The sequence below is a fragment of the Watersipora subatra genome, unplaced genomic scaffold, assembly GCF_963576615.1.
Source record: "Watersipora subatra unplaced genomic scaffold, tzWatSuba1.1 SCAFFOLD_158, whole genome shotgun sequence".
Lineage (NCBI taxonomy): Eukaryota > Metazoa > Bryozoa > Gymnolaemata > Cheilostomatida > Watersiporidae > Watersipora > Watersipora subatra.
Genome location: NW_027045288.1, coordinates 8,401 through 21,206, shown reverse-complemented (window position 1 = coordinate 21,206; position 12,806 = coordinate 8,401). Strand labels below are relative to the sequence as shown.

At 40.0% G+C, this 12,806-nt stretch overlaps 1 protein-coding gene across 1 annotated transcript; it reads right to left on the bottom strand.

Moving 5' to 3' along the window:
* Window positions 1-423: 423 nt before the first annotated feature.
* Window positions 424-4,365, bottom strand: LOC137410122 (uncharacterized). Its single transcript, XM_068095707.1, has one exon. The coding sequence runs from the start codon at window positions 4,363-4,365 to the stop codon at window positions 424-426; it is 3,942 nt and encodes a 1,313-aa protein (XP_067951808.1).
* Between the last annotated feature and the right edge of the window lie 8,441 nt (window positions 4,366-12,806).

Below are 12,806 nucleotides of genomic sequence, written 5' to 3'. Positions count from 1 at the left end.
TTTTCACCAAAACCTGCCCCTTCTGTAAAGCCATCAACAGAATTGTCACCGCCCGAGGGCAACGTTTACAAAGGAAATAAATTGTTAATTGGCGGCACTATAGTCATCGCGGGTATAGCTTATTCCATGATGTAATTTTATACGACCGTATAAAATTATGACAATGCGGCTTGTAGAGCCGCCTTTTTCATCGTTTTGTACCCGGGTATATCTTTTGCCTTGGCCAGCTTTTTGAGTTCGGGTAAGTTAACGCACAGTTCTGGTGGCATTCTATTCTCATACCTAGGTATGGGTCTACCTCGAACTGTATATCTTTCCGTTGACTCTTTATATTCGTCATACACAGGGGGTCGGACGAGATCAAACAACTCCATCGCATTGATCCAATTTTGACTCAACTCATCTAAACTTTCTTTTGCTTTCCTATTCAAGAAGTGTGGCATTGTTAATGTCATTTATTCTGTAATGTCCGTGTGCCAAGCTATTTATTGAATCTAGGTAATAGCGTTTGTCGTCAAAGGCCGACAGAGTCTTTTTGCTAAAAGTCCAATTTTTTATCTCGTGTAGTTTGGACTGGAGTGTCGTCATGGTGGCATTCGGAGCCGGAACTCCACTATCCAGGCATTGTTTGTAGGTATCAAACTTTAGGTTTTCGGTTATACACTTTTTCACTCCTTTGCATTTTGTCAGTCCCCAACCCTCACCCTCTACGCAGTGTGACTTGGCTCGCAAAGCCACAAACTCTGATATCGCCTTACCACCACCCTCATCTTTCATGAGGCCTGGCACCTTTTTGTTTTTGTCACTATAGCATGAGTGATCTTTTGGGTAATTGCTCGTGTCGTACAGGTGTAGTGGCATCTTTTTATAAAAATCTTCAGTCTCGATCAGGAGCACAAGACTGTCCGTGTCAGTGTACATCATTCGGGCATTGGGATACTGCTTTCTGATGACATCATAAAAGAAATCGTACATGTGCATCTTTGATAGATCCAAGATGGCTTGACCAACGTAGATTGGCTTGTTTAATGTTACCGTCGTTTTGTTCATTGACACGGCTGACAGTTCATCATTAAACTCTTTCTTACACTTGAACCGTGGTCTGTTGATGAGCTTCTGTTGACGTTTCGTGTTAGTAGTCAGTTCAACCTCGATCCGTTTGCGAACATCCTCCATCATCTTGCCAAATAGCGCATTCATCATAAGCTTGAAAAAAGCTTTACCAAAATCTGTCTTAGCCTCCTTTCGAAGTTGAGTATTGAGTTGTATGTAGCATTCCATCCAAGCGCTCTCTTTAAACTTGAGAGCGCGGTGCACTTTGATCACACGCAGACCTTTTTTGATATAATACTCCAGAGTTTTGTGATGTACAACGTAATTGCACTTATCTCTAAGATTGGGCACTAGCTTGGGCACTTTTGCATAGCAAGGCTCTGCGAGCTTCACATCACCAACGGATCGCATATATTCCGACCATTGATCGGGTTTTGTTGACTCGGGTGCGAATGGATAATCGTTGTGCTCATCATGCAACTCGGTTGAATACTCAAAATCCACTTCCGCGACATACCCTTCATCCTCGCTAACATCGGGCAGTTTGCCATCTTCTATCCACTCAAAACCACCAGTCGGTAGTTTTTTCAACATTGTCGAAGGGTACAGACTGTTGGCATCCAAGTACATAATGTAGGTAGTTGGCTTACTCGGATCATAGTCCTTTACATATGGATTGTTTGCCTTGGCATACCGCAAACCACCGCAGGTAGACATGCCACCTCTTATGCCTCTCTCAAATAAATTATACATATCTACATCAGTGATGAGCTCCAGTTCTTGCTTCGTTATTTTTAAGCAAGCATCCAATGAAAATGAGGGTGCAGAGATGTAATGGCATGGATCGAGGCCATAATTTTTCATGGCTATTTCTCTATAACTCTCAAAGACATCCATCAAGAGTAGCACATCGCTCGTTAGATATAGGTCATGGTAGTCACCCAAATTTCTACATCCAAGCTCTCTCCACACTTTTATAGCATGCAGGTAGTCACCTGGCTGCAAGCCGCCATGATTGTCTAGCGATGAGCTAAAGTGTATAATCTTTGGAAGTTGCTTTTCTTCAAATCGCTCATGAGAATCCATATACTCATACGGATACACGCCCTTTCTCGCCAACAAGCCATAGTGTTCCGGAAACTCCTGTTTCAAGTGTGGGAGATCGTCTAGTCCTTCCACCAGTTCGGTCAGTGAACTGTTGAGGTGTTGCATGCTGTCGATAAACTTAAAGCGATCTATTCTCATTGACATGTACTTTTCATCCGTGTTCGCTATAACATCGACGCCCTTGTACCCCTCGTAAGCCTTGACAATTAAATGAGAGTCATACCCCTTGAGGTTGTGAAATATCACGTTAATCTTTTTTGTCTGTCTGTGCTTGAGATTGCAGCTATTATGCGCGGGGCCTCTGTACGACCCAGAGACATGATCATGATCTCTAACTAGCCAATCTTCTTCTTCCGTAGCCTCGCGCCCACACATGTAGCACTCTGTCGCAGTTTTAAATTCTTGCTCTTGCTCCGGAGTGATTATTATTTTCGCGATTGGAATGCTATCTATCACCTCTTTTATTCCATCCAGCTCTGCAAAGAATCTCTCCATGCAATCCTCACCCCTGTAAGTCTCAAACCTCAATGACTTTCCTAAGCTGTTCACCAGGTTTACGCCGTAGCCACACGCTGTATGAACTTTGGTATTTTTGTCTATAATAGACTCAAAGTCCGCGTAGACGGTGTAAGGCACCTTTTCCATATTTTTAATGTTCTTAAACTTCATGACCGAGCCAGGTTTGGGCATCTTGATGACGCAAGTACCATCGTGAGTGGCTAGGCACCCTTTGATGTGGTCCTTAAATGTTCTCTCGCACGTTGAGTGGTGGAGACATCGTAGGCAGGTATACTTAGACTCGTTGTGCTCTGTCTGGGCATACATTAGCGCTGACATACTCTTGATCCACATGTAGTGATTTTTATAAAGAATTAAATTCACCTCTGGGAGACCTTTTGCACTATCTGTATACAACCGGTCATCCGTGTGAACAATCTCCATTCCACCATCTTTCCACTCAAACACATTAATCACAAGTTTGTTCTTGTTAGCAAACTTTTGAATCTGGTCTATGGTGACCGGGTACTTTAACATTTTGGTATACAAGCTGTTTTGATATGGCGTGTAATTTGATAACCTGTCTACGTGATCCGATGATGGGTATAGGCATGAGAGTATCGCCCACAAGAAGCACTTGTTATCATCCAAAGCCTCTGGATCTATTTCTTTTATTTTTTTAACTAACGCTGATTTCTCGGTTTTGGTAGTAAAAGGAATGTCCATAGATTTTGCAATCCGTTTTATCACTGCCATTGTTTTGGCACCTCCATTGTTGACGTTTATGATGGCATTTTTGTTCGCTAAAGCTTTAGGGGTTGGTTTGTACGTTCCACCTCTTAGAGGTTTCCACCGATAAATTTCCAAATAAAATCTAGATACTCGCTCCAAAATCCACCCCGAACCGTTGTTCGTAAATTCATCAATTTTTCTGATTATATTCGCTAGCTGTCTGTTTAATTCTTCATCCAGATTGGTTGATGCTAAGATTGGTACGGCGCCTTCTCTAGGGGTACCCCAGAATCGAGTGATTATAGTACCACGCTCCAGATGGGAGAATGCAACTTCAGCACTTACGCAAAGTTTTTTAGTTCGGTTAAACGCATCATTAATCCTACCTATAATGACGGGTTTGGCGTGATTCCATACAAAGTCTATTTTGGCTGATTGATAACTGGATACATCTATAGTAGATTTGTTGGTGACCTCGTCTACAAAAGTGGTTCTTATCTCCACCCGTGGCGCTCTGTCAACACCTCTCAATGCGTCCACCAAGTCCGCTTTTTTCATACGCGGCCCAACTGTTATATCTCTGGCTCGAGCTAAAGATTTTAGATCTTTCATACTCAAGTCATCCACTGTAAGACGTTTCTTGCCATCGACAATATCCTTTAACTCGGCTTTTCTCAGCTTCGCTGTATTCCCAAACCCCATCCACTTCGCCTCCTCCCTCCTCTGACTGGAGGTAGAGTCTCCGTACAGGTTTCTCACATTGCGGAGAGCATCATCCGGGTGTGGCTTTTTGTAAGTACCGTCTACCACTATTGGTATACCCTTGCTAGTTTTACCAATCACTTTGGATCGATCGCCAGCACGATACGCTAGCTCCGCTTTGCTCATTTTGCTGTATCCTTTAATACCGCTTCGCTTGACATCCTGTCGAAGCCAGCTCGTATTCCCCTCTCCGTAGAGGTTTCTAATATCCATTTATTATTACAAAGCTTTAAACGTTAGTCAAATCGATTGATGTAGGTTTAAAGAATTTTGTATAATAAAGGAGGTACAAATGGCAAGCGTGACCAGCACTTAGGTCCTGCAGTCGCGTGCTCTTTGGCAGCCGTACCTTCTCTCCGTACAAATTTCTAATATCCATTTTTTTTAAAATCCTTGGGATTTTAAAAACTTTAAATTCTAGGTTTTTTAGTCATCGTTAGACAAAAAATGCCAGGGCGAAAATTCTGGTCCAGAACCCCCATATTACATACTACTCATCATCATTAATCTCCAGATGATGTTCGCTTGCTTTACCTGTAAAAATGTTTATTGAGATAGCAGAATGAATAAGTTATAGTCGCTTATAGTTTTGGAACATTTGAGAATACCAGACGACTCCATGTTTTTAGTGCAAAAGATAACTTTTGTTTGCTAACACATTTTTTTAATTATGTCATAAAACTATGTGCTACAGGCAACAGGTTTTAGTTTTGTTTACCCAACTTTTGCTATGTTAGATCATTGGATTGAAAGCTAGTATTGACAGCAATAGTTCTTGTACCCTATTTCTGTCACATCACAAAATTCAACTAAAATATAAATATGTGAATAGTGAAAATCAGCCATAATATAATAATATCTCAAACGCTATATAATTCTCTCACGCTTCTCCTGTCCGCTTCTCTTCTCATGTCCGCTTCCCTCTCCGTGTTTGCCTCAACCCATCTGTCCGCCCTCTGTCCGCCTCTGTATGTTTTGTGTGGTCCCCGTGTAACATTCCCATTTGTAATTTTATTGGATTTTTTGTAGTACTCATTCCGAGGATTTGAGAATTTTTTGAGATTTGAGATTTTGCTGTAGCCGTATATAATAATTTGACAAAATGGAAACTCTTCACAAAGGCTCAAACTTATACATACGTGAATATATATTTGTATATCTTATACATACATTTATATATTTTTGTAATTCTTATTTACACATGCTTATATCTTTAGACAGTTCACCCTCAGAATATAACCACCTTGATATCCAATATTTTCACCTCACCAGGTGGAGCATAGTGATCTTTCCACCTTACCATATGAATCTTTTTTCAGCATACGAATTCAACAAAACTTTTGCCTGAGTTAACATTTAGCAGTCAGTGTGTTTATTATGTATATATACATGACCAAGTAAACAGTGGGAGCACCTACCAGTGCATGTCAAACTCATTATCCAAGGATGTCAGATAAGTTACCATCTAGTTGTTGCTAACTAGCTGTAGAATGCCTAAATGTTCACTTACTGAGTTCATCCATATTTGCCTCGTAGCCCCTTATATGACTTTGGTCGGCTTGTCAGTGCGATGGTTTCATTAAGGATATGCGATTAGTACTGTTTCTTTATGGTGAAAGACTAATGCGAATATATATATCATTTGTGCTGTCTGTCCAATACCTACTACCCGACCTAAAGGCAAATACATAGCACTCATACTACAGGCCAAATTTAAATTTGTTAATTTATTCATGGGTTTCTAAATTATGTTTGGTTATTTCCCCACAATGTTTTCGGTAAGTCTCTGTAGGCCAAATATTTTCTTTACATCACTTAGTTTGGTTAGAGGAAGTGGATGGGTAAGGATATTTCGAAGACTTCAATAATCTTTACTATAATGAGAGACGTGTCTGTTTGCCTGTTTGGCCGAAGTCCCAATTAAAGTTTTTTTTTAAAGATCACCTTGAACGGGATTAGAACTCACAAATTTCAGTATGACAGACTGATACTCTAATCACTGCACCAAGTGAAGCCTATGTATGCCTAAATAATATGGTTGTTGTACATTTAGTTATTACACCTAATGATCTCTCACGGCATGCTGGGTTGCTAGGGTAACTGCATGATTAAAAGGCAACATACTGTTTTAGAGTTCTCTAAAAAAACTATCATATTTTCATAGACTGGCCTTGTTTCCTTGCTGTTTTGGTGTTGGAAAGGTTTGTGCTGGTTAAACAGGAATTGATTGACAATCATTTTAGCTATGCTAAAAATCTGATAACTGATATTATGACTGATAATCTGATAACTGACAAAGCCAATTGTATTACACTAGTCTAACTGACTGACAATGAATACAAATGCAGTAGACACTCCTACATCATATACTTCCTATAACGTAATTCCAAATAACGCAAAAAACTGATTTGAAGTTTATGCTTTGTACAATGTAAAAAACTTTTGTATAACATAAAATGACAAGTCAGAAGAGATTAAAAAATTGATTTGAATGTTGGTTTATCTCGTAACACTTGCGAAAGAAAAAACAATGTATGTATAACGTTGTATGTATTATATTGTTGTGGAATGTGGTCCATTGGGAGCTGAGCATAGGGATGAGTTAAGCCGAGCCAAGCTGTGTTCAGTCAGGCGTGTTAATGAGGTGGGAGTTCAGCCAAGCCAGAGCCATGCCGGGTCCAGCAAATAGAACGGAGGCGGAGCTTACTAGCTATATAAGCTCGAACGTTTGTGTAGAAGAGCAGAACTTTTCTAGGCCTGTTCATTGCCTGTTCTACCGCTAATCAACTCCGGTCCGGCACAATCCGAGGCCGGCCCGGACAACTAGAAAGCCGGAATGGTATGGAAATGGTGTATGCTACTCTATGGAATTGACGGAAAATGGTCCGAAGGTCGCGCGGGAAGGAGGTAAAACGGTTTTCACAGTCGCAACCAAGGACTTCTTATTAAAGCACGCGTTTTCTCTGGACGACATCAGAGCGCTGAAAAAGATAGAGAGCGAAGGCAACACATCTCTACAGGACTTACTGACTTCGGTCACATTGAGCTTGGAAGAAGCTGGAGAAGGAGTGAGTAGGCCAACACCGGCAAACGTGGTGGTCTACAAAGGGAGTAACAAGGAGAGGGACATGGCTTGACGGCCAGATTCTGCCGTGTTGGAAATCACCGAGGAAGGAGTAGAGGCGCTGTTGGATGCCACTCTGACAGAGGTCAGCGCGGAGGACCTGCCCAACAAGGCCATACCAAAACTAGTGGAAGAAAAGTGCAGGGTGGCTGCTGTGCGCACGAAGAGGAGACAGGTCAGCCCCCTTCACCGGAGTTGTCTTCCTCTCCATCATCTGTTGCCGTGAGGGAGAGCACACCTCTGAGGCAGCCAGAGCCAGAGAAAGTCAGGCCGCGGAAGAAGGCCATCGTAAGGACTAACAAGTACTTGTTTTCCTGGCCTGTAGCACAAGCAGAAGAGCGGGTGAGAGATGGGAGTTGCCGGATTTGCCAGTTTACAACTAGCACCCGGCGGATCAAATTTCACGTACTGCAACATTACGCGGTGTTTGTGTTACAGTACGTGAACACATCCCTCAACACGTGCTGCCCACGCAATTGGCAGTACGTGTCCAGGGACCAGGTGTTGCTGCACCACACGACTCACCAGCAAGGAGGAGTGGAGCTGGTGGTGTATCTGGTGGACCAAGACTTCTGGGAGCAGTTATCTCAGGAGAACATGAAGGGCTTTCTGACGATGGCTGCCTGAACACTCACTACCAGAGGAAGGAGGCGCCGCAGCCCCCGGAGAGGAGCACAGCAAGCCAGGACACCACTATGCCCCTCAGCACGGGTCTCCGCGGCTTCGACCAGGAGGAGCAGGACGACCGTGGAGCCCGCCGGTTCACAGACGCTGGCCGATATACTAGAATGGACTCCAGCCAGCAAGACCCTCCTACAGATGCAGGACAGCCTGGGCGGGCCCAGTTGTTAGCATAGAACGCCCAGGCATGGACGAGGGCTGTCGAGACCATGCAGACGGTTCTACGGCAGGAACAGCTAAAGGGCTTGGAACGCCAGTTATTATTGGAGGAGATAAAGCGCCTCAGCTACAGAGCCCGTCAGCATGTGGCTCTGGCCCAACCAGTACTCCCTCAGGATGTGAATTGCAGACGGTAATCGCCAATGGGGGAGTGTGTGGTGGATGGCGTCCCCTCGTATTTAGCTGAACCAAGCCGATGCACCGCCAAGCCATCTCGAGCCAAGCCACAGCCAAGCCAGAGCCGTACCGACTCAAGACCGAGCCGAGCTGGCCCCAGCCGATCCAGACCGAGCCGTGCCGGGTCTAACCAAGAAGAACATGGGAGGGGTTTCGCAGCTATATAAGCCTGAACAATTGAATAGCAGAGCAGAGCTGTTCTGAGCCTGTTCATTGCCTGTTACTTGATTTTTTCTTGTACACTTTGATGAACTAAGCAGAAATGTATGTATTGTACTCATGCACGAGTCTTGTACTAGTGGAGGAAAGTGAAGTTTGCACAAACCTTTACATTATGTACACAGTATATAATTTTCGCGACATTCTACTTTGTTGTCATAGGTCGTCAACCACCTTTTATAGTAAAAATACATGTATTTTGTTGTTTTGCCTTATTGTAGTTGTAAAAATAAGTGTTATTAGCTTTAATTTGTAAAATAAACTTTGTTGTTTAAAAAATTAAGCAAATGGTTAAAGATAAAAGTCGAAAGCATGCAGTCTCCATCAATTTATTGTAAAAGTACAGTATTCATAGTCTATACAACCTGTGAAATTGATCATGAAAAAAAGAAAATTTATCAATGCAAACCAATAATACTGCAGTTACGGTACAGCATACAAATTAAAAAAGTTTATTCAAGATTTTTTTATTCATTGCCAAAGAGGTGAATTTGAAAACATCTCGGAACAGATTAGTCAATTTACATGTATTTTACTGTTCCTATGACATAAATTCCCTATAACGTAAACATTCCTAAAACAGATTATTTACACTGTAGGAGCGCCTAATGTATATCCTCTGTCTTACTGACTGACAAAAAATGCAATAATACCTTCTGCGTAATACTTGTTGTGGTGAATGAATACCAATTCACTTTCTAAAGAGTTTATCCTTCTATATATCTGTAACTAATACCTCCTTTCTCAAGTTGTGTGATGAAATCATGTAGTTTTTACAACAAAACATTTTATATTGTTTTGTGTCTTCACTCCCTATGAGTTCTTAACCACTGCCAACCGGCAAAGCAATTAAATTTACTCAAGATATTTATCTATAATATAACTTTTGGGTGTTGCATCATGTTTGTATGATATATGGCTGTGAATTCTTGAGTAAACTTCTCGTTGCCTGCTCTATGCACAAATGCTGCGAAATCATCTGGTTCGAAATGCAACCTGGGTAGCAGCTGTATGTGTTCACATTGACTCAAAATCTGCATGTTATTTTGATAAATAGTTTATAGGTAATTCATTATGTTGCTTTCGAATTTCTCTGACGTGTGGATAACTGTCGTTGCTTGGGAGTATGCAATGAGCAATCATTGCGGTCTACCCGTAACATACTACTCGATGGTATCCTTCATGTGTACCTTTCAATGATATCCGATTGATATCTTCATAATTTTATTTGATAGACAATTAAGCAGTTGCTGAATTCAATAGCTATGTAATATCTGGTGCACTACAACAGGTTAAACATAAACAGAAATATCAGTCTAAGACACATCATAGAGGCATACACACATCAAGACTTTCATAACCGATTTCAATGGTCATGTACTGTCTGTGCAAACATTGTATAAGATTATATAGTTATTTCACAATGCAAGAATCTTAGATGCAATACCATATAGTTACTCTATAGGGTGTTGGATCTCATCATCTCAATAGTCTGCACTGTTTGCCAAAATATTGTATAAAAATATATAGTTATTTTACTATGATAAAATCATAGATCCAACACCATATAGTTACTTCATACACTTACCCAATTACCCAACTCTGCAGACAATGTAAATATACAAGTTAAGGCTAAGTTTTAAAGCAGTTTATATAAAAAACAGTTTAACAGAATAATTTGTAAAAGTTTTCTACTCTAAAATCAGTTCTCTTGAGTCGTTGAAGCCTTTCGAAATTTGTATTGTGTATATTATTAACTGTTAGTTGTAATTTAATAGCATCGCACTGCTTATGTATTAGAGATAGTCTGGTTTAAAGATGTGGTGGCGTCAAAAAATTCCATGTAATGAAATTAAGACCCATAGAAGGCTAAAACATCAGCTACAATTTGATGCTATTTTTGTCTTTGTAGACCAACCCTGTCCAGAGATATATGAGTTTGAATGAGGCCCTCTTTTAAAAAGCTCACGTTCCAGTGGGTGCTTCTTTCGTGACGTCACAAGCACTATATCTGGAAAGAAACCACGAGCGATAAATATGAGGTCGCTTCCTTAGCCAATCATCAGCGCGAAATTTTTATATAGGCCGTGATAAATATTATCACTCGTAAAACATGTTGTCTGTGATATCTAATTTAGGGATTTTACTCTATTATTAAATCGCATGGACATCGATATTTACCAAATTAATTAACATCGTTATTTTATTGAATTACTCAATCGACACGTTTTATTGGCGAACAATATACATGTAATTGTCTAATTGCTGTAAAGTTACTGCGAAGGTGACTCCAAGTTTTCTCGGCATCAGGTAGTTAAAGTTCTATGGAGGAAGATCAGAAAATGGGGGTAAATTTATCTTTCAGTTTGAGTCTCCTATAGAGTTTCCTGTTGAGTTCACATTCAGATTATATTTCCCTGCTTGAGGCTAAAATGTAATTTCCTGCGCGTGCGAGATACGTATGTACAGTGAGTTCTTGACGGCTTATTTTTAATCTTTAGCATCTAGCTATACAATGGCTTAGATTGATGAATATACTAAAAGTAATATTTTAGTACTCATTAATACATGTACTAATTAATAAAATTATAACTTTTTGCTATTACTAATCATCTTTTTATATTTTTTATCGGTTCACCTAGCTACATTTGCTTGAAATTTTTCTGCGGCAGCTTTATTTAGTAAATTAGATTTATGATTTGACATTAGATGTTCACTTTTCAATTGTAAAAAGTGAAGAAAATCGATTGATCAATCCAAATCTTTAATTTCCAAAACCAAAGCTTCGAATCGTTGGCTTGGCGTACTTGTGCCTTTGTTAAACGTTTATTTGTTTTTAAAATTAGACTCACAATCTATTTAACTCCCAATTTGAAAGCTTTCAATAGATACCCTTTAGAATGACATATCTATGAATGACATATATTTATTGCATTTGTTTTACTGATTACAGAATGTTTATGTCGTCCCACCAGCCAAAGCAGCATTGTCAGTGTGGAAACTGCCATAAAGGGAAAAGAGAGACTTGAATGTGTGCTGCATAAACCATGATGTTTTGTTTGAGTTTGTTGCAGTAGATGAATTTGTCTTATTGTATCAGCTAAAACTATGTGAGTGGCCACAACTTGATGAATATCTTTAATAAAAGTTTTATGCCGAGATGAAAATATTTTTGCTCGTAAAAATTATATAATAAAATAATATTGTTGAAAATAAAGCAAAACATGATTTGCAGAATATTGTAGTAAATTGGATATGGTATATGGATGTCCGCAGAACTGGAGAATGGGAAATAAAATTTAGTTTGCAGCAGACTTCTCATCCTTAAAACTCTACCCCTATGTATATTCTTTTCAAAGATTCAAAGACGCGGCTTGCTTACTTACGGTAGTAAGAAACTAGTAGTCGTCGGTGTAGGCAATGATATACAGCCCCAACCCAAGGGTAGGCGACAGACATAAAGTGGGCGGGACTTATGGGAGGCTGTAAATCGTTAGTATGGGTAGCGGCGGAACTGTGCTGATGCAAAGACCTTAATCTACATAGCTTGACAGAATTACCGTAGACCGGTAGAATTGGTAGTCGGTACCCAAATGTTTACACAACATTTGGAGAAAGTGAGTAGAACAAATTTTCAATTTTCGTTATTTGATGCCTTTGAAACATTCATAATAATGCATTTGTAGCTGGATTTAAAATTTTATTTTAGCCAACATGAGCAAATACAAAATAAGATATAAGCCAATAGAGCTGCGTAGGACTAGACTTTTGTCGCAAATAGCCGATGTGAATAAGAGAGATAGAGACAGGTTGCATAACGCGTGACATCATTTTGGGCAAGTCTGGGCATGTTTTTGTGGCCTGAGCGTATTTACCGCGGTCAGATTTTTTCGATTTTAATTTTCAAATATTTTGGCAATGAGATCACGTAACACAACAAACAGCATATCAACTGATAGAGAAAAAAAATGCTTTATTTTAAGATCAACTCAAATTTGACGCAACCACATCTTTAAAAGCAGCCATTGGACATATCCATGAAGCCCCTTAACATGAGGTGTTTAAACTTGAATGTGCAACAATTCTTATCTTATAATAACATAAATATATCGTCTCTGTTTGCTCATAAACAGCGGGAATAATGAACCAATTTTTGACTTGTTACTTATGAAAGTATAACTTGTTATTTACGTCTGTCAATATTTGTTTTCTTTTGCAGATATGAACCACCAAT

Bases quoted from the DNA above. Each gene is read 5' to 3' on its own strand.
- LOC137410122 (XM_068095707.1), bottom strand. From the start codon at position 4,365: ATGGATATTAGAAACCTCTACGGAGAGGGGAATACGAGCTGGCTTCGA.